At 38.7% G+C, this 21,656-nt stretch overlaps 4 protein-coding genes across 16 annotated transcripts in view; 2 read left to right on the forward strand and 2 right to left on the reverse strand.

Annotated features, from left to right (window-relative positions):
- Window positions 1–37: 37 nt before the first annotated feature.
- gpatch4 (G patch domain containing 4) lies at window positions 38–3,470 on the forward strand. 3 transcript variants are annotated; one of them, XM_043260496.1, is made up of 8 exons: window positions 38–169; window positions 294–394; window positions 546–619; window positions 923–1,015; window positions 1,351–1,461; window positions 1,550–1,665; window positions 1,857–1,907; window positions 2,309–3,470. In XM_043260496.1, exons 2-8 carry the CDS (start codon window positions 316–318, stop codon window positions 3,120–3,122), a joined length of 1,338 nt encoding a protein of 445 aa, XP_043116431.1. In that variant the 5' UTR covers window positions 38–169; window positions 294–315; the 3' UTR covers window positions 3,123–3,470. The 3 variants fall into 3 exon arrangements, with proteins under 3 accessions (XP_043116431.1, XP_043116432.1, XP_043116433.1); XM_043260497.1 differs by having other exon boundaries at window positions 38–145; XM_043260498.1 differs by having other exon boundaries at window positions 70–394; window positions 2,309–2,529; window positions 2,629–3,470.
- A 10-nt stretch (window positions 3,471–3,480) lies between these two features.
- LOC122360141 (C-type lectin domain family 9 member A) lies at window positions 3,481–6,544 on the reverse strand. Of its 2 annotated transcripts, none has more exons than XM_043260500.1 (8): window positions 6,308–6,544; window positions 6,059–6,139; window positions 5,505–5,612; window positions 5,028–5,062; window positions 4,564–4,738; window positions 4,328–4,485; window positions 3,918–4,036; window positions 3,481–3,667 (listed from the first exon to the last, which is right to left on the reverse strand). In XM_043260500.1, exons 1-8 carry the CDS (start codon window positions 6,369–6,371, stop codon window positions 3,481–3,483), a joined length of 927 nt encoding a protein of 308 aa, XP_043116435.1. In that variant the 5' UTR covers window positions 6,372–6,544. The 2 variants fall into 2 exon arrangements, with proteins under 2 accessions (XP_043116435.1, XP_043116434.1); XM_043260499.1 differs by having other exon boundaries at window positions 6,302–6,543.
- A 1,030-nt stretch (window positions 6,545–7,574) lies between these two features.
- Window positions 7,575–14,088, forward strand: nes (nestin). The gene is given in 5 exon segments (XM_043260045.1): window positions 7,575–8,501; window positions 8,844–8,968; window positions 9,850–9,923; window positions 10,753–11,256; window positions 11,259–14,088. Coding segments are annotated over 5 exon segments (3,849 nt in total). The 5' UTR covers window positions 7,575–7,688; the 3' UTR covers window positions 13,592–14,088.
- Window positions 14,089–17,267: 3,179 nt separating this feature from the next.
- mef2d (myocyte enhancer factor 2d) overlaps window positions 17,268–21,656 on the reverse strand; it is a 53,926-nt gene continuing 49,537 nt past the window's right edge. For all 10 annotated transcript variants that reach the window (XM_043260282.1, XM_043260278.1, XM_043260284.1 and 7 more), the window contains one exon: window positions 17,268–21,244. In XM_043260282.1, coding sequence (XP_043116217.1) covers window positions 20,854–21,244 — 391 coding nt within the window. In that variant the 3' untranslated portion in view covers window positions 17,268–20,853. The remainder of the gene's footprint in view (window positions 21,245–21,656) is intronic.

Raw genomic sequence — 21,656 nt, forward strand, 5'->3', positions numbered from 1 at the left:
ACGTTATTTTGTGCGTGTGCATAGCGAGAACTATGAAAGCGCGTTTCGTTAACAGCGCTGTTTCTGACCCTGTTCGCTGTCCGTAGTGACCGTGTATCTTGCCGGTGTCATGTCTACTTTCTTGAACGCGTGGTAGCGATTATATGTGTGTTTTTTTATTATTATTTCGGTATGAGCCTACAATGATTTATAGTGTGTTATCTGGTTTATAGTTCTTTGACCGGTTAAGGAACTATTTTGTATTTACGCATTTTTAAAACTGTCTGTATTTTGCCAACTGCTTACACGTGCAGATTCTGAGAAGTTATTCTGGGAATGGCAGAAATGGCCCAAAATAAGAGTAAAGGACTAAAATTCGCAGAAGAGCAGCTTCTTCGACACGGTTGGGAAAAAGGTAAAGTCAGAAGACGTTTTTTTTAAGGCAACGCCTAGACTGTTTTACACAGCAAACCCTGTGTTTATCATTGTGTAATTCATAATGGTATAAAATCTACTGACTCATGCGAGTCCGTTTGGTAATGCTAATATTTAGACTTGTGTTGTAGGTAAAGGTCTGGGAAGAACAGAGAATGGCATCACGGAAGCTATTAAAGTCCGTATTAAATGTGATAAAGGAGGGGTGAGTAGAGAACATCTTTTTGTTTTTAGATAATTGCGTTGAATACAGCATGTGGGCAGTTGATGACATGGACATGAAGTTTGTTTATAAACATTATGTATAATGGACATTTATTATGGTGCTCTAACTGGTTCACCATCCTAACCCCTGTCAGTTTCCTAATGCAAAACCAGTATATATTACTGTTATACGTGAATTACAAAGGCTGTCAAAATCGACTATAGTTTTTACATATCTAGCTTTTGAGAAGTTCCCAGCTGTTATAGTCTTTGTTTGTATTTATTGTGCATTGTTTGTATTCAGGTGGGACATAATTTAGGCGAGCAGTTCACTTTCCACTGGTGGGACCATGTTTTTAACAAAGCCTCGTCAGGTCTGGTTGTGGAATCGGGGCAGGTAAGTAATAGGATTATAATTTAAATACATTTTTTGAAATGATGAATTGACTTAGCAGACGCTTATCTGAAGTCACACAACAAAATCACCACAAAGAACATGCAATTTGTTACAAAGCCAACAAATATTCACAGATTTTCACAGTTATGTTAGCAAATGGAGGGGGCAAATACAGAATTTTTTAATTTTTTTATAGTTTATCTGTCCTTTGAAGTCAATCTGGCTTCTTAAGTAAATGCAAAAAGATCATAAGGTTAAAAATAGCAAACTGTGTTTTGTGTGAATGAGGGCATGCTTGTGTTTTTGGCTCATCTGCTGTTGTCATTGTGGTTTAGAATGATGTGGTGGTAAAGAAGTCCAGTGATGACAATGATGATTTGATTTCTAACAAGAGGCCACGCAAGGCTCAGCAAAACAAGTCCATGCTCTATGGATGCTTTGTCAAGGTACAAATAATAAATGATTAAAAAAAATAGCATTGATTTAGTATTTGAATCGTGTAGTTGTTGTAAAGCCAATTATCTTTGTTCTTAGTCAGCTACCCTGCTGTCAGGTGAGAAGAGGACAGAGAAGACCGATGATTCAGATGACAGCAGCAGCAGCAGTTCTGAAGATGAGGATCAGAATCTGGACCTTTCCAGCACCACCAAGTATGGCATTCCTTTAAAAACCTTTATATACATTTCTGTATATACATGCATGCGTACAGGTACTTTTAAATGTTCCATGCAGTGGCATATGCAGAAGCAACAAGCTTTTATAAACCTGTTCAATTTGAAGGTCAGTTATGCTTTCAGCCTAGCTCAACTCTGTCTCTTTCTGTATGTCTGTCTCTTTTAAGACTATCAGATGAACAGCTGCTGAAAGCTTGCGGAGGACGAACAGCACACAAGTAAGCTCTGATCTATTCAGGTTTGCACTGTTGCATCTGTGTTATCCTTATATCAATTAATGTTAGCCAAACTAGTTTAATTTGTAACACTAGAACTTCTAGCATTTACCCATTTCCATCCATCACATTTGAGCAGGACATGAATCCTAGATGGCGTAATATTATCAAATCTGTGATAAGTTATTGCAGTATAAATTACATTTTTTGTAATTTTTGATATTTAATATCTACTACCTATGTAACATTTCTAATTTAATATAAATTATTAAACAATATATTGAAATAAATGTAGTTTATTTAAATACCAAGGCAACATGTCTAACACTATAAAAAGTTGCATTCATATTTATGGCAGTTTTGTTGGTAATCTGTGTATACATGTTTGTTTGTTGTTTGAATAGAGGAGCAAGACATGGACTCACTATGAGCGCCAAACTGGCACGGCTTGAGCAACAAGACCAAGAGTTCATGAACAAGTACGGTAAGAAGAACCACACTGCTAAATCATCCACAAGCAGCAGAGATTGCCTAAATCCTGAGGGATGTCCAGATATGAAAGAGAAAACAAAACACAAGAAATCAAAAAGGCAAGAGGAACCATCAGAGAATAACATCCGTGAAGGTAACATAACACACATCCTTTCAAGTAATGATACTGAGGGCGGCAAAGCCAAGAGGAAAGACTTTAATGATGCTTCTGCAAATGACGATATGATCGCAGATACAGAGCCGAAGAAGAAAAAAAGAAACCGCAAAGAAAAAGAAGCTCCAGAGGATTGTGTTAATGGAGACTGCAGCATGGGCGAGCGAGACGCACACCTACTGCACAAGAAGAAAAAGAAAAAACGGTCCAAGGTGGATGAGATGGCTGTCAAAGATGATGAAATCAACGAGGATTCCACAGACAAATGCAGCAAACAGCCACAGGAGAGCAGTACTGAGCATCAACAAGCCTCTGACAGCGCTTCCAGAAAGAAAAAGAACAGAAAGAAATCCTCTACGGAGCACAATGAAGATGTCAATACCTCAACTACCATGATGACAGTAACTGAGGACACTAGCAACGAAGCACAGGTAATAGAAGGACAGGAGAATGACAGGAAGAAAAAGAAAAAAAAGAAGCGAAGCAAAAAAGAGGAGCAGGAGGTGGTAGAAAATGTGCAGTTTGAGGAGTCTGTGCCAAAGAAAAAGAAAAAAAAAAAAGAGAAGGAGTGAACTGACATGCTGCTGAACTCACTACGAGCACAAGCTGATCAGATTCTGTGCTGCTGATGAAATGCAAACATTAATTCTCCACTATCAGACTGTTAGCTGTTCAGAACATGTTTTTTTTGCAGCACAGTATTTATTCTTGCAAGTCATGGTCTATTTTTAAATCTTGAGACCCATGGGTGACAATGTTTTTAATGAACTGATTTATGAGACATTTGTGTAAAGCATAATAAATAGCATATCCGCAATGACAAAAATGTGTTAATTTATAAGTCATTTTGTGGAACTTGAAACATTGCAAACAAATCAAACTTCAACTGAATTGCAAAATAAAGTTATTCTTGAGATGGATGTCTTCTGCTCATGTTGAGGTGTCCTTTGGGTTTGGTTGGGCTTGAAGGAAGGCCGGCCATGTTAACGCGTCCAGTTCACAGATCCATCTATTGTACATGTGACAGCTTGCTGATATCCAGCTTTTCAATGGGTTTTTGCTGGTTACTGACAGAACACAGTGCATGTATCCTTCTGGCGGATCACTGATCCAGAATCTGAAAGGAAAATATTAAAGCATCAGATAACTCTCAATGGTAACTGATTAAACTTGTATTTTCTTTTTATTTATAGATTTTTTTTTTGTCATGGCTTATCAAAAGCAAAATAAGTTGTTTTTTTTAATTGACAATGTTTATATTTTTTATTCATTCTAACTCTTGCTACGGTAAAATAAAATTTTATTTATTTAAAAAAAAAATTAATTGATTTTGTGTATTAAATAACTTTTCATATATTTAGGCTTACCCTTCTTTAAGTTTGCCGCCAGTGGTCCAGACCCAGGCCTTTTCTGTCTTTTCAGAAAGTCCAATCCAGTAACCGTGATATTCATCATAATATGATGTGGCGTGCTGATTGATGAATTCCTGAATATGCATAGTATGAGAACAGTGTAAAAATCACAGTAGATTTACTGTTTGCAGTCCTCTGTAATTTTAAACTGGAGGTTTGCTATCTGTTGAACAAAATGGTTCCATGTGACGCTTTTAAGTAACTTATAACAACTTTTGCTAAATGCTACAAATAAATGTTGACAGTCAATACTCAGAAAAAATCCATTCTTTTTTGGGTCTAGTGGAAATTATGTAGGGCATCATTTCCACTAGACACACTAGATGTAGGGCAAATTTAGAAAATTCTTATATATTTTTATATACCTGTTCCTCCACACTGTCTATTGTTGCCAGCTGGGCTCCATACGTCTTACAGTATTCTTGACTCATTGACCATGTTTTCCAGGGCCAGTTTTTATGGAAATAATAACAGCTGGAACCATTCAGTATCCACTTTTGAGGACAAGGTGTACACTGGACCCCTGTGATGGAAAAAAGCTTGGATTAACCGGAAGGAAAACACTTGGATACTTTACTCCAGATTCAGTAAAAGAGCTTACCATTACTAGTAGACTGACAGTACTCATCCACTAAAAATGTGTTTTTTTTCAGTATGAAGTCCAGGGTAGCATTCATCTCTTCACTCTGTGTTAAAAGTCTTGCCCTCTCTTGCTCCAGCATTTCCTTGTCTGCCAGCAATTGCAAATTGGTGGCTTTCTCTTTAGTGTGCTGGGTCTGTAATTAAAGTAATTTCCAGGTTAAATCTGTGATTGAATGTCGTTCTGATAGAATTTCTGATATCATACCCAAAAATGAAAACTCGCCCTCAGGTTATTTCAAACCTTGAATAATGTGAGTAACCAAGCAGTGTCTGGTCCCTATGGACATCCATAGTTTGTATTTATTTATTCCATGCTATGGAAGTCAATGGTTGTATCATCTTTTATGAAACTTGTACAGGTTTGGAACAACTTGAGGGTGTTCAAATGTTAGCTCTCAATGTTGTTTCAGGCTTTGATCTTACCAGAATATTGTTGTATTTAGACACGTGAATGTAATCTGCAAGGCAGAGAAACATAAAGCACAAATTATTAGTTAAATCAGCTTGTAGGATATCAACTGCAGTATAAAGCTATGTGATATTTTATGATTTTAGGTAATAGGAATAGTGCATATTACATATTACTCATAAAATACAACACTGGTCTATATTGCCCTTATCAATTTGTGACGAAAGTGTGAAATTTTGTAGTTGGCTTGCGACAACAGCACTTCATGAAAAGGTTTCCAGGGTTGTCACACAGCGTAGTTTCACTGTTCTTGACACATTTGTAACACTTGGTTTGGTCACACAACCACTTCTTTTTGATTGAATACACTTAAACCAGTTAATAACAAGTTTCCCTGCACAAGGTTGGAACACAACTAAATGTGGACATCGAAATAGGACTGAGTTGTATTTTAGTATTGTTTGTATGAATGAGACTGTGCTTATTCTTACTGAAAGCGCTGACAGCTGTTAATGCAGCAAGGAGGAGGAAGCAGATCAGCCCCAGAAGCACTGTAGCTCGTCTATAAGCTGGAGAAATCTGCGTGACGGCTTCTTTTTCTGAATGAGAACAAGACCAGTTTGAGTCTGAGCACATGATAGAACATGGCCACATTTGACAAAGTAAGAGTTAAAAATGTTCTTCCTTAAGACTATATGAGAGGTACAATACTCTATGTACTTTCACTCAGAGTATAATGAGCTGGCAAATAAGATTTTATTAATAAACACTTCATGGGCAGCTGCACAGGAAAGAGGAAAATAAAAAATCTAATTTTGATTTTAAAGGAAGTGAAATCATTTATGGCAGCTTGATTGGTTAAAATAATTCCCCAAACGTTTAAATTGTGTTTTTTTTTGTTTAAAGAAATTAAATGAAAATATTTTACAATAACAATACCAGAGTTTATATAACAAATTGCATATATTGGTTTAAATATATATGCAATATATTTAATACATATATTTATACTTAATATATAAATAAATATATATATATATATTACCTGTGCTCTCAGGAGGTGTTTGTGAAGCTGATTGTTTTCTTTTCACCTCAGCATACAGTACAGACTCCTCTGACTGTCGCACTTTAACAGTATAGACACTCATTCAATTATTCATTAAAAATACACATAGAAAACATTCCAAGCAAAAAGAGCAAATGATGTGGTATCATAATGGTTAAATCTTGTGTTTCTTTGCCATCAGCAAAAAGACTTAGAGAGAAAGATCTAAAATAAAAAACATACCCGAACCTGTAGATTTGTCTCTGTCATACGGCTTGAAGGTAACTGTTGAATAGCACACCTCTTCTTCCATACCTGCTCACCTTCACGATCCACAAACACTGCTGAGACAACAGAAAACAGCAGTATGATTGAATGTAGTCAGTCAAACCGCACTGAGACTTTTGTTCATTCAGAATGAGGTAATAACAGAATTTGTCCAGGAAGTGGAACATGTTGCCACATTTACAACACTATTACTTCAACATGTTCACGCACAAGGAGGTGTCTGTACACAAAGGGTTCTGTACTGTTAATTCTACGCAACATTCTAAATTTTATAGAAGCTTAATAATAATAAATATAAAAGAGTTGATTATTGAAAGAGGAAGTGATATCTTTTAAATCTGTCTTCCCTGTCCGATGGTATGAACTCTTATGTTCTGTGTTTTCAGTTACCAGTATTGTTTACTACTTCAAGAATGCCTGATTGTGTGAAATTTAAAGGTATTCATTTACAATAAAAAGACTGCATTTGGGTTGACTGTTGTTTCTCTTTAGAAATTCATAATCTTGAAGAACTGCAAAATGAAGACAACACCATATCTTGTAGAGGCATTAAATATGTTTTAAAGCTTAAAAAAAGGTACAACAATGCACTAAATGCTAAATAAATGACTGCCTGTCACTCTGTAGATGAACCTTAAGTCAGATCAACAGTATTAAAGTTATCAGATGTTGGTTAAAAATCTAAATATTACATTTAAATTAAATAAATGATGAAATTTAAATGTGTAAAGTCATAATAATGACAGTAGCCCTCTATACAATAATAAGAGTAATTAACTCCTAACTATAAATAATGTTCATCCTGCCATCCAAGTTATCAACTATTTTGTCTGATGTATTTTCAACATCTTGCCACAAGAGGGGGCAGTAAATTAATGTGATAACATCAAGAATTACAATGATGGTCCAGCCAAAAATTAATTTTCAATCGTTATTTACCCTGATGTTTTTCTAAACAGCCTTAGTCATCGTTTTTTTTACTGTATAGAAAAAAGGCACTGAAAATGTTTCTTACCATTTCCAACTTTTTTGCTTTATATTGCCACAGGAGAAAGAACGTGTTACAGGTTTGGAAATTATCCAGCAATGGTAGAGTTAACTCCCTAAATTACATCACTCTCGCATTCTGTCCATCCACCCCTCCTCCTTAACTCCTTCGCCCTCCCCCTTCTCATTGTCTATGAAAAGGAGGGTCTTTCTCTCCCCTGTCCATTCAGCCGCTGGGCACTGGGACTGTGGTCCAGACCTCACCCTCAAGCCTGTCATTATAATCACTTAGCAGCCACAAAGACCTCCAGCCCTTCACAGCCTCTGTGCACACTTCTAGTGAGACTTAACTAAGATGGAGCTTCTGGGTGCCCGACTGCCTTTCACCCAGTTTCAGGAGGAAAAGTACCAAATGCTGGAGCTGAACCAGCGTCTCGAATCGTACTTAGGCCGCGTGAAGCTTCTGGAAGAGGAAAACAAACTACTGCGAGAGGAGATCCACACTCTCAAGAGCAGCAGGGAACCACCAGGCCAGCGCAAAGCTCAAGAGGAGGCTCTCAGCCAAGCCAGGAGGATGTTGGAGGAGGCCTGGAGGAAGAAAGGTCGTGTGGAACTGGAAGTGGAGAACTTGATGGAGGATATAGAGATGGTGAGTATTCAAAGACAGAAGGCGAAGAACGCTCAGGCTGAGGCACAGAGAAAACTGATGGAGAGCAGGAAGGAGCTGGAAGAGGAGCGTAGAGCTCAGATTTGGCTTAGGGAGAAAGCCGGGCAACTTGAGAAAGACCTCTTGCTTCAGATGCAAGTCCACCAGGAAGACATGGAAACCATGCAGGCCTCTATGAAACAGACGAAGCAGGTCTTGATGGCCCCAAAGCCCACTCAACCTGCCAGCATCCCAGACCTGGGACAAGAGTACAGCCACAGAGCAGCTCAAGTCTGGCAGGAGGCAACCAGCAACTATCAGAGACTTGTTGGACGTCTTGAGGAAAGTCTGAACCAGACCAAAGCTAACATGGCAAAGATTCATCAAGAGAAGAGAGAAAACCAGCATCAAGTTCAGCATCTGGCAAAAGAGCTAGAGAGCACTAAGGCTAAGAGGCAGATTATGGAGAAAAGTTTAGTGCAGCAGAAAGACGAGCATAAACAGGAGCTTCAACATTTTCAGGTAAAAAAATTCAACTTATGGTCTTTGTTTTTCAACTAATTTAGATACTGTCTGCATTTACTCTGCCTAATCTGTAGGATATTTTGAGGAAGTTTTAATCTCTTTTGTCCTTGCGATGGAAATCGCTGGGGTCCAAAACAACACTGGGCCCTGCTTTCATTTCAGCGACAAAAAGCAATGAGAAAATTTTCAAAATATCTTCTTTCATGTTCCACAGAATGGTCATACAGGTTTGGAACAGGACACATTTATTTAACAGTTTTTTTTTTGTTGTTTTAGATTTTGTTACATTATTTGTGATTTTCAACATTCTCTTCACTATAATGTCATATCTTTGCACAGGCCCAAGTAGATGCTCTGGAGTTGGAGAAAGATAGCCTGGGGCAGCAGATAGACAGCCTGATGCTGGACAGACAAGACTTGCTGCAAGTCAAGATGTCTCTTGGACTAGAGGTGGCCACATACAGGTACCTGTCTTCAAAATAATCATCAACACCAGCAAAATACAACCGCTCTTTATTATAATCTTCAAAATCATATTTGCATGAAGTAAAACATGCACGTAGCTCTCTCTATTACCTCTCTAATGGGATTCCCCTGCACTGTGGGATTTGTAGTTTATGGAGGCCCAACTAATGTGATCATGCATCAGTGGCTCTAAAAAGCATCTCAGGCACCCTGAGAGGGGTAACTTTAGATCAGTCAGTCAGAATGCACCCTTTCCATTTTCCACCCGGCACTGACCCTGATCCATCTGCTTGGAGGAGGGGCAGTGAAACAGGGGGTCGGCATTCAATTCATTCAATAACATCCTTCAGATCTGTCGAGGGCAGACCAAAATTTTAGCTGTTGCTCATTTCATGGATTTCCATCTAATGAAGTTGCACTGCATTAGATGCACAGGTACTCAAGGATAGGAAGTAGGGTTTAAATATGTGAAGTTATTTTTTATTTCAAATTGTTGCAATATGATGGGCATGTCTCTTGGAAGTCTTTTTGAGTTTTTGAATACATTCGTATGTAATAAAAGAAAGAAAGATCCACATGTGTTTTTGTAAAAATGTTTTTAAAAAGAAAATGTACATGCATTTGGATACCTGTTACACTAAGTGTGTGTGTGTGTGTGTGTTTGTAAATTCCAACCCTTGCAATTGTTAAATGCTGTATGCAGGAAGTAAATGAATCCTGCAGATGGGCTAACAATGACAAATCTGACATACTATTTGCATAACAACAGAACTAAACACAAGACTGCAGCTCAAGAACCTGACTCAATCTCATTTAACCCACCCATCACATTAAAGAAATTGCTGTGATGCTGACAGATGTTCTGTTGTTTTTTCTCCAGAGCTTTGCTGGACAGCGAGGGCCTGAGAGTTGACAGATCAACAACAAATAAGAACAACTCTGCTTTCTTTTTAGGTAACAGTATTTAAAAAAAATAAATATTTTATTTTGTTATTGTTATAATTGTTTTTACTAAATAGTGATGGCTATCTAGGCAATAGGAAAGTGAAAAAAATCAATACATATAAAAAATACTAATGGCTTTATAAAATACAGTGAATTACAATAAATACAGTGATTATCTGAAACACAGATCTCCTTTCCATAAATACTGCTGTGCTATGGGCTGGTTAAAGGATTAGTACTTTTTGTGATATTGTGTGCTTATTGCATGGAGGGGGAACCTGTCTAAGCCTGTAAAACTAGCTTCCTGTGCTAGTCCCATAGGTCACTGTAGCAGATGGCTCCAATTTCCAGTAATGCAGTCCTGGAAAAGCATAATGAAGATCAATACATCTCCATTACGGCTCACTCACAGTTCACAACTAGTGTGTATTCCGATAACTCCCGTGGGAGGCAGATCAGGGGTCTATGTCTGTCTGTTTCATACTATCTCCATCTATCTCTTTAGCCTGGGGCTTTATCCATCAACCACATTTTTTTCCAATAGCATCATAGTTATCAGGGCATTGGACATTAGCCATATTTTGATATTTTGATGCATTATGAGCTGTTTACATGTGTATTAAAATTGTGTATTAGCTACTGAATTATCCTATATCTGCATATTATAACCCTCTCTTTCAGATACTGAACATGCAATATAAATATAATTATTTAAAACACTAATATTATTTGGGATTCAGAAAACAGATCTAATGATCTGCAAAGGGTAGATTTGATCAAATAGGTCCCTGTTTGTGTGACAAAGCCTGCCTCAGCATCTTGTTGTTTTTTGTTACAGATGTGCTCTCAAAGCCCACTGGGACCCACCTAGCCTCGCAGACCACTGCTGCTTCCTGCCATGTCAGCAATACTGTGTCTACAAGTCACAGATCAATCGCCTCCTCTCGTACTTTGCTGACCAGTGCCACTTCATCATGGACCCCGACTCAACAAAGAACACCAACCAGAGCCTCAGTGACAGAAAAGACAGAAGTTCATATCTCAGAGGAAACTGAGAAAGCTCCTGAGAAGTCTGTGGATCATTTGCAGCAAGAAAAAGTCAACGATGACCTGGTCCTCGCAACAACTCTCTCCAAAACAGCTGCAGAACCAAAACCACAGCTCAGAGAAGAATATATTGAGGTTCAAGAGGAAGCTGAATCAAAACAGTTCCAGAAAGATCAGGTTGTTGAATCTGAAACTGTTGCATCGCCTTTGTTAAGTGTGTCAGCTGACCAATCAAGTAACTTGTCCCAAACTCCGGAGACTGAAAGCTGGGCTGGTCCCTTTACAGATCCCGAGGAGTTTCAGAAGAAGGGAAGGATGAGGACACTGAAGTGTCTGTTGAAATGGCTCGGATCTCACATGCACCTAAAGTTGCTTGGGAAGAAAATAAAACCCTAGCAGAGGATGAAAAAGATGATGCCTCTGAGATAGATGTAAGATCAGAGAACATCAGTGAAAGCCACAAAGATGCATATGGAGATGCAGAGAATGATAACAATACTTTAAAATCTAGCCATATCAGTGCAAACACCAATATATTGGGCTCATCTTTCCCTGAGCAGGGATCTTTAGATTTGATTGGTGATTTCAGCTATCATGATGATTTAATGCAGGTAGATGAACAGGACAATGTAAGCAATATTAGTGAGGAGGTAACAGAGCAAATGAACAGTGAAACTGAAGCAGTGATTGATTCAATCAATGAGTGGGACAGACAGGAAGAAATTGAACCAGAGAATGAGACAAAAGTCATGAGCCCTGACTCTGACGTGGAAGAAGAGGATGAAATGAACATTGACGCTAACACAAAAGATAAAACAGGAGATGAAAATGTGACTGAAAGAGAAGAAGAAGAGATAGAAGTGATTAGGAGTGACATTTCTATGCAGGATCATCAGGAGAGTTTAGAGAAGACTGTACCACCAACTGAACCACATTCAGATCAGACAGTAAACGAAGAAGAACCCTTACCTGAAGAATCTGAGGGAGAAGAAGAGAACCAAGGTGAAGATGATGATTCCCCAAACATATCAGCCTCACTGAGAACTGATCCTGGTGAGTGTGACAGCTACAGCCAGGAGAACACACTAGCAGACACTCGGCCTTTGATTCATTACAAGAGTGATGAGGAAACAGACGGGAACGTGAAAGCCTCGCACTTCGTTGATGAGACCAGTGACAGTGAGGATGAGAAGGAAAGAATTGAAGGCGGCCACTGGAATGAGAGTGCTTCCAAACGCTTCAACACCATGGAGGATCTCAGAGAAGAACCAGACATGGAGTTCACAGCAGAGATGATGACGGATGTTGTTTCTAAAGAAGAAGCACAAGGTGGTGATAGGGCGTGCATGATGCTTCAAAGTAACTCTGAAGTCCATGAAAGTTTGGATATGGTGGAGAAAGAAAGTGCAAGAATTGAGCTCAAGGGAGACCTAGAAGAAGATATTGATGTTATTAAAGAGATGAGGAAAGATGAAGATCATGATGTTAAGGTTTTTAAGCAAAACGAGCAACCACAACTGACTGAAAACCTGCATATACATAAAGAGCAACCTGAGGATGAAACAGTCCATTCATATGAAAGCCAAGAACAAGTTGATATGGACCATCCAATCTCATTCCCTGAAATATCCCAGCAGATTATACGCTCCTTTGAATCTCAATCAACTCTGACCTTTTTTCAAGATACAGCTGCAACCAAAGAACCAGAAGATCTTCTGGACGTTTCCATGCACACCAACGTGGACCTCACAGACAGTCGCTCCCTGGAGAATGAAATAAACAGTCAGCCAGACAACATGACATCAGACATTCCCAACTCAGACCAGGAAGAGGGCAATAGCTCAGAAGATGAGTCTCCAAATGCCAGCCACTGCTTTCAGAACACAAGCCTTTTAGCAGCTGCTACTCTTAATGAGCAGCCATTAACCTTTACTAATGGAGTCTCCAAGGCTGATTCTGTGTCTGACACCATCAATTTGCCCGAAGAAGGGCTCAGTAAGGAGAAGAACACTGAAGAACTTAAAGCCCCTCAGATTGATGACTGGGAGAACTCTAATTTCTCAGATAACAGCATGAATGCTTCAGATTTAGCTGAGATCACACAAGCATCAAGTATGGATGAAAACGCAGGTGTTTTCCCAGTAAACGAGATTGAGAATTTAGAAATTCCAAATAAAATGCCAAGTTTAGAGGAAAACATCTTTGGAAAATTTGAGGAACATCTTGAAAGGACAGTGGACAGCTTTTCAGAAAAAGTGCTAACTGTGATGGATTTTGAGAGCAACAATTTAGGAGAGGAGGAGGAATTTCAGTCAAAGGAAAAAAAAAGTGAGATTCATAGCTTTTTCAGCACTAGCATGAAGGAAGATTTCTGGAATGAGGGGAAAACGGAGATGGCAGCGACTTATGACCCTGCCAAGACCGACGACTTAAACCAGGCTATGGACTTTGGAGAGGAGTGGAGAGATATGGAGGGAATGCCAAAAGCAAATGGAAGTCCTAAAGAAAAGATGGACATTCTCAAAGGCAAGGATGAGAGGCATAAAGATGAACAGCCAACGCAAGGCAAGATGGTCCTATCTGATGACTCTGTTGATGAGGGGGATTCCTGGTCCTCTGGCGATGAGTAGCTTTGTCCAGTGATGTTTTTAGACCATTGCGACTAAACCAAAAATGTAGTAATGTCAGTCAAATAGATGTACACATATAGTACTAAGCCAAAATGAAAATTCATGGTGGAAGACAGCAACAAAAACACCTTCAAACACATTCACAGAAATTAAACCAGACAAGCTTGCTCAGTGCGGTGTATGTAATTGTACAATGTGATCTCTGTAATGTGAGTTAACAGCCTGGCATAATGTGCCAGCTGCCTTCTCAGGATAAGAAAGCATTGTACTCCATGACAGCCACGGGCAGAAAGGATTCTGAAAGATTTACTATAAAGCTTTACTTCATGCTTGCTGTTTCTGTACTAATTAGACCAGCTTTTCAATGACCTTCATCTGTCAGTGTTGTAAAATACTTTTGTGTATTTTCACTGATGTATGGTACAATGAAGCAACAATATGGATTTTACAATCCTGAAAAATGAAAAACATTAATAAAAAAGTAAAATAGCAAATCATTTGAGTTGGTGTTTTCTATTATTATTATTTTTCAATGATGGCCACACAACATTTAACACTGTTTCTGTTTTTAAACATACATTTAAAGATAGATTTAAAATTCTTGGACTTGGATCAAAAAGTTCTACACTTTATTCATCCAAACATTCCAGTTTCAGCGAATCAGAACTCCAGGCTACAATGAAACACACTGGGATTTGGAGCCGACGGCTGGTAACCACACAATACTGGTCTGAGACAAAGAGGCCACACTAGAAGAAGGAAAGAATAAGGAACAATGAATAATAGATGACATCATTTCCCTCTGTATGCACACTGGCTCTGTGGTGCCACTGATGGTGTGTGTGTGTGTGTGTGTGTGACACCACTCTGACGATGCAGTCACAAAGAAACTGATGGCATAACATCCTGCACAAAAAATAAAAATAAATAAAAGATACTAATAATTAAGTTAAATTAAAAATAAAATCCAACTAATAAATTATTCAAAAGGTAAAACCTTCTATTCTTAGTCCAATCAAACAGCTAGTCATATGAGCCACACAAATACAAGCAGGATTTACAGGGTCTTTTGAGAGCTAAAACAAAAGTGAGTCAGGGCAGCAGCTGGGAGGTCAGATGCTTCAACACCTGTTTCACGTGGAAGAGGACGCCACACAATCACCCCTGATGCAACAGCGTGCAACTCCATAACCAGCGTATTGAAGTGAATATCTGATCCTAGCTTGTTATTTAGATCTGATCTCTGTGGCATTCACAAGTGTCACTGTAAGAGCTATTTGAGTGGAATGAGCACAGAATCCCGAGACCACGGTGCTACAAATAAATCTCGGTAAGCCTGAAATGTGTTCAGAGCCTGGGTGACATTCAGCTCTCCCAGCTTCCTTTACCATCTGTCTTTGTTATTGATCGCTATTGATTATCAATGTCAGATAGTGAGTGACTGAGTGTTTTAAAGATTAGACAAGACCCCACATTCATCATCGTTCTTTTGGCTTCCACATTTCGAATGCAAATGCGTGACAAAATCATTACTGATACTTCTTCATGCTGTTGTTTGCGCTACCGAAAAAAACCCTGAATTTCAGAAGAATGAAGACATTGAAGAACCTTGGTTCATTTAAGCAGTATTACAAAACAGGAGGTAAAGTGACATGGAATTAAGTAAACAGGAAAATCTGTATGAAATGATTACCAGTACATGTTCTTAATAAACACCTACTGTTGCCAGTAAAACACTGAAATAAATGTAAAGAAGCAATTTATTTTTTTTTTTTTGCAAATAAGTAAAACATGCAAGCTTGAAGAAGACTTTTGGAAAACAGTATTTTTCGGTGACACTTTAGGGACCAATAACTAGTTTATTAGTACTTATAAAGCATGTACAATGCTGCCAATACCTAAACTTAACAACTACATTACTAATTATAAATAAGGAGCAAACTGAGAGTTTATTGAAGCAAAAGTCAAAATGATTTGCTAATAGTGACAATTTAACCTTAAAATAAAGTGATCAAATTTATTTATTTATTTATTTTTTCATAAAACACACTTCAGTAATCTTTTAGAGCTAGCAAAATTATTCATATTGTATTGTTGCAATAAAACAAACCTAAATAATATTATTGCAACGTTTTAAAATTACAATTTTACCTATATAATAAATGTATAAGGGCAAACAAGTGACCCTTATAAATACACAGTTTAGAAATAAATAAGTGACTATATTAGATAATTAGAAATTAAACCATAAGCTGGTAGCAATATTTCAATCTAAAAAAAATACACCGCATTATAATTTAGCCCACTGCCTGAGGGAAGAGTATGCCAGCTGATTATACAGACAAAGGTATTGATTGATCTGAGGAATGCATATTTTATAATGATGATTTCACATTGGTTTTGCAAATCTGTGCTATGTTCATCCAAATGTGTTTCTTTTGATGAGTAGTTCTAGTGGGATCTGTTCAAACAATGTGCATTTGTTTGCTTGTTCCATATTCTCAGTCCGCAGGCAAACAGTAGTCTGCTGGAGAGCTAAATCAACTGTTGGAGAAATGATACAATTAAACTATTATAGTACAATTACTCTGTCAATCAAGACATAAATTGACAGGGTTTTCTGTAGGATGAAATGGAGTGGGGACCTGCTACAAACAGAAGCTCAATGGTTGCACCAGATGCCACAAACTGACAAACTCAGCTGACGCTGTGCTCAGATGAACACAATAGTCACTGAGGAATGGTCTGAATTCAATGCCTCTCCACCAGAACACACATGCACAAGACACACTCAACGTCAAGTCATTTGTGACTGAATCACTGCGATCTGTACATGAACTATTTGTGGTTTTTATTTCGAACAATAAACCCGGTGTCTCTTTAAGGGAAAATACATTCTTACATAGATCACACCCAAGGTTTTATATCAAAGCCGTAAATCTGGGTTCAGTCTAACCTGCAGACCTGGATTTCTTTTGAACAAGCACATATGTGCATTATTAAACCAGTTACAGTATAAAACTGTATCAGTGAGAGCGGGAAAGGAAATTTCAAATGTAGAAGTCTAGCAGCAGCGATGATGCGAAGTGAAAGGCTGACATCTAGCGGTCAAATATGAAAACGCAACAGCGCGTTTTAAATGACAAGACGCGTCTACAAACACGGGCTATAACTGTCCTCGAGTTTCCATAAACATGTGGAAATTATAAATTCTTTGCAGTTTTTTTGTAGTAAAGTTCGCATTCATAAAAGAATAATGATTAAGTATTAAGCAGCTCAATTATTGTCAAATTTGAACATGGCACTGAAGACTGGAGTAATGGCTGCTGAAAATTCAGGAATAAATTATATTTTAAAATATCTAAAATTTAAAAAAAAAAATGTTTATATTTTACAATATTACTGTTTTTTTCTGTAGTTCAGTGTTGCCTTGGTTATTGTAAGAGGCTTCTTAAAAAAATCTTTTTTTTAATCCAATGTCCAATTTCAAGCATTTACTTTTAGGGTCTGCAAGACTTCATTGTTTGAAAGACATTTCTTGCTACTATATGGTTCAATGAATATTCGTTTTTCCACATTTGCAGGTAACTTCAGCTAAATAAATGTGTAAATATTAATCAAACGAGTGAACAGACAAGACAAAGCACAAAGAAACTTGTAAAAGACAAACTCAGACTTCTGTGTAGGTCAACTTGTCTATTTAATATATAAAATACAATAAAACATACGCAAAAGGGGAGGGTCATAAAGGACAATGGATACTTTGGTACAATAACAAACACTCTTTTGTAAAAGCAGTATAGAATTTGTAATAACATATCAGTGCATACTTTGTTTATGAAAATATACACAAATTGTATATCATTCTCCGAAAACAACAGAATTTTTTTTTAGTATTTTTTTGTCTTTTTTATTTTTTACAACAAAACTCAAAGCAGACTAGCCGAACACAATATATTAGCTATACTTTTTCTTTTTTAAACTTTTTTCTTCAATTTCTATTCTAGTTTTGTGTTGTATATTCTTATCGAAATTACATTTCAGTTTATTTATAATATGACTCATTCTTTGCTTGTCTGACGCCCATGCATTGTGTCTGATCAGAATAAATTAAATGTGTGGATGTCCCACCTTAACTATGTGTAGATACTATTGTACAATTGACTAAAAATTGCAGCATTGAACTGGTCATTCTATCAAACCTGTTTTATCGCTTCCCTCAATTAGCAATAAGTACTAATATTACTACAACGGTTTTGTTTACTTAATAAATCGTGCAATATTAGTAACACCCCTTTGAAGAAAAAAAAACAAACAAAAAATTGAAACGAAAATATATTTATATAATATTTAATATATAATAAAATAAAATCAAATTAAAATGCCTAACCTACACACAAAAAAAAAACAAACAAAAAAAAAAAAACTAAAATAAAAAAACGCAGATGCAGAAAATAAAAACCGTCTCTCTAAACTTATCATTATAATTACCATCTGTGAAGATAACCATAATGGTAATGATAATCATCATAACAATTATAATAAAAACAGACAATAAAACTGTCACCAGCACAAATTAACACGAGAAAAAGTATGTGAGAATCTCTAGACATCATACAAAGGGAATACGGGGGCCAAAGTGGACTATTCACCGGACGATTGTCTTTTCTTTGATTTCTCAGATTCCTAATTTTATCACGAGGTCCTTGCCAGAGCTTTTTCGAACGTTGTCTTAGCCTTAAAATCAACACAGCCAGCGCTTCGAGACACCGGACCATCCCAGGCGCATCGCTTTAGTCACCGGCCTTCTCATCTTACAAACGTACATAGAAATCACTGCATTTGTTCAAAGCTCAGGACACAACAGTCTTTAAGTCAACGGGTGCGCTGCAGAGGCCTCGCTCTGCTGTGATGCAGTTCTAGAAAACATCCGCCCAGTAGCTCTAGAACCTCAGTCGATGGGATACGAATGCAGGTCTGTGATGAGTCCCAACAAACGCTTACTCTCCCGGTACTGCATCCATCGTGTGTGTGAGTGTGTGTGTGTGTGTGTGTGGAATCTGGTTAAACAAAAGGTGGGTCACCTGTTGAGGTGAAATGAAATGGCTTCAGTCTTCCTCTGTGAGTGAAAGAGCGGGGGAAAAAAAGGAGAAGATACGAGAGGATGAAGGGAGAGGTAGAGAAGCCGATGACGGACAGGTGAGTCTCACCTTGATTAGAAATACACCTTTTAGAGGGGAATAAGCCATATTTGAAATCATTTTGAACCCCACTTCCCTTTAGCGCTATCTTCACTTAATCTGTCGTCTTTTTTTTTTTTTTTAAATCGTCACGGAAACATCCTTCATCTTTGTCACTTAGAGAATACACTAATGCACAGAAAACGATTTGTGTACACATCTGCAACACGTGTAAAGCCTAATCTAGATTTCAGTACGACATTCTTTTTTCTTTGTTGTCTTTTTTTCTTTTTCTTTTTTTTTACAAAACGTGACATATTTCTTCTATTATTGTTCACGGTTAAACATGTGAAGTGCAATAAGCCAATATCTCACAAAAAAATAATAAACGAAACATCCTTCCCTGAATGCTTTAAATGTCTTATAGGTGAAAGGAGGCTGTATTTGGGGGGGGGTCGCTGCTCCTGTTGGGGTGTAAAATGGCGGATATATCAGTCAGAGTGGACTGATTGTGTAAATGATTATGAAATTGCTCACGTGTGTGTTTGAAGGTGTGCGAGCGGACGAGGGGGAAAGATTTTAAAGTGCGCGCCATCAGGATAAAAACGACAGAAAAGAGTCACGCTTAAAAACAGTCAAATCCTCCTTCATCTGCCTCTCCACCTTGCTAACTTACAACACGGTACAGTTTATTTACAGGTAGAGGTTGACAGAGACGGTTCCACTGAGATTACAGCGCTGTTTCAGAAAGACCCAGCAGAATATATGTGAACATACATCGCTATGTACAATCTCAACGCTTCTCACGCACACTCGACACACACAGCGCTACACGACCTCCATCTCTTTCTTAGCTAAAACGAGCTAGCCGAGATCTGTGTGTTTGCCGCCAACTCTTTCTCTATACACCCGTTCCGAAACACTGAGAAATTTTGTATATACACGATCTCAAAACTCGCCATCCTGAGTTCGACAACAACTCGGGTTTTGTCTTATTCCTGGAATCTCACAAACGATATTTAAGCACACTCGTCCCATAAAGTTAACTAATTAATCTGTGAATTACACAGCCAGACGAAAAACAATAAATAGAGCGTAATGTGGCAGACCGCAAGCGCGCCTGGATCTCGTTAGTACAGATAGATCTACATTTCCATCAACGACACCACATTTACGGTCCGGCCCGCGCGTACGCAGAAAACCGAGCACGCGGAGCGGCGTTTGTGCTTCGAGCTCCGCCGATAGACACACGCATACGAGTGCGCAAGCGAGGGGACCGGTGCGAGATTACCATACCACGAGATGGAAAACGAACATGATCGAGTGGAGTTTTTTTTTGGCTGAATTGCGTTTAGCGATCGAATGAATGAGGACCTCCATCTCACAGCTGACACACGCACGCGCACACACACTAGAAAAACAAAGACAAAGATCCTACTTTAAAGGAACGGGGGCGATTCTAAAGGCAGCTGCTCAAGCAGATAGAAAAAAAAATACATAAAAAGAAAGGAAAAGCAAGACAGAAAGAGTCAATCGAGAAGATAAATGGCAAGTGCAACCATTCATACAAAAACAAAGCAAAAGAGAAATCAATACAAAGAAAGAAAGAGATTGACAGGCTTGTCTATGCAACGTAACAAGCTGTTTGGACAGAGCAGTGCCGCTGAACTCTGATCGCGTCGACGGTAAGGCCTGTAAAAGTTGATCTGAGATCCAGACAGCCTCTCTGAGCAGGGGTGGGGATATCCGAGCCATTCCGGCTCGGTACATCTCTTCAGTCTCGTATACGTGAACACGTTTACACCTGGATTGGCAACTGTGTGTGTGAGGATCTAGTGCGCGTGTGATCATATATGCATATTTTTAATATAAATATGTACACACACACCAGTAAATATGAGTGTGTCTGAGAGTGAGACGAGAGTGAGAGAGAGAGAGACAGAGAGACAGGCGCATGCATGTGTCTAAGTGCGGACTGAGATTGGCTGCTGAAAGCAGGTGCCACTAAGGGTGTGTTTTTGTGTCGGTGTGTGTGTGTATGTGTGGGTGAGAGAGCAGCTCTCTCGCTCTCTCCTTCAGCGTCTATGTGACCCAGGTGTCCAGTCTCATGCGTTTCACGTTGGCTGACTCCTGCTGCTCCGCTTGGGCCGGCTGCTCTCCGGAAGCTCGGAGGAGACCCAGGCTGGCGGAGTTGAAGTCAGGAGGGCGTGGCTGCCCTCCGTCGTCTCGGTCGCTTCCTTCGTACGAGCTGCCGTTACTGCTGATGCTGTCAACCGGAGAGCGGCCGGTGGGCTCCAAACGCAGTGCTGCTGGATACTGGGTCACGGTTAGGCCTGACACGCCACCCAATGCCCCAGCGGTGGAACTAGGGGTGCTGCGATCCCGGTTAGGAGACACTGGCTCGGATTTGATGCTGACGTTGGGGTTAGTGTTAACCGTCAGAGTAGCTCCATGTGGGAGCGTCCCCACGGGCCTGCGGTACAAGGAGAAAGAAGAATACTTAGCATCATGCATATCGCTATTAATAAGCTGACACCTGATGCACTACAGTAACAATTTGACAAAAATGAGTGTGGACAAACAGCAACTCTACCCACAGCATTATCATATTGTCCTCAGAACAAAAAAATAACAGTACAACAAAGCAGCTGTAAAATGAACATAAGCCAGACAAATTATCTCTGTCATTTAACTCCTGTTAGCCATGCAGTCACAACTTGATCAGCCTCCTTTCACAATACACAACATGCCACATACCCTTAACTGCAGTGAGTGTGTTTGTTTATGTGCCAGTGTAATTAGACAGCAGCCTAATGTACTGTATTTAGTGTATTATGTATGTTGGGATTAGACTAACTATTCCACTGATTTTCTAGGGAAGGTAA

Source organism: Puntigrus tetrazona, chromosome 16 (genome assembly GCF_018831695.1).
Source record: "Puntigrus tetrazona isolate hp1 chromosome 16, ASM1883169v1, whole genome shotgun sequence".
Classification (NCBI taxonomy): domain Eukaryota; kingdom Metazoa; phylum Chordata; class Actinopteri; order Cypriniformes; family Cyprinidae; genus Puntigrus; species Puntigrus tetrazona.

What these genes read in the sequence shown, in the direction of transcription:
- gpatch4 (XM_043260496.1), top strand. Translation starts at nt 316, where the DNA reads ATGGCAGAAATGGCCCAAAATAAGAGTAAAGGACTAAAATTCGCAGAA. An exon ending in GACCTTTCCAGCACCACCAA is followed by an intron (nt 1,666 to 1,856) that starts GTATGGCATTCC and finishes GTCTCTTTTAAG; the next exon opens with ACTATCAGATGAACAGCTGC. An exon ending in GGAGGACGAACAGCACACAA is followed by an intron (nt 1,908 to 2,308) that starts GTAAGCTCTGAT and finishes TTGTTTGAATAG; the next exon opens with AGGAGCAAGACATGGACTCA.
- LOC122360141 (XM_043260499.1), bottom strand. Translation starts at nt 6,371, where the DNA reads ATGGAAGAAGAGGTGTGCTATTCAACAGTTACCTTCAAGCCGTATGAC. An exon ending in AGACAAATCTACAGGTTCGG is followed by an intron (nt 6,140 to 6,301) that starts GTATGTTTTTTA and finishes ATACTGTTAAAG; the next exon opens with TGCGACAGTCAGAGGAGTCT. An exon ending in AACAGCTGTCAGCGCTTTCA is followed by an intron (nt 5,063 to 5,504) that starts GTAAGAATAAGC and finishes TCTGCCTTGCAG; the next exon opens with ATTACATTCACGTGTCTAAA.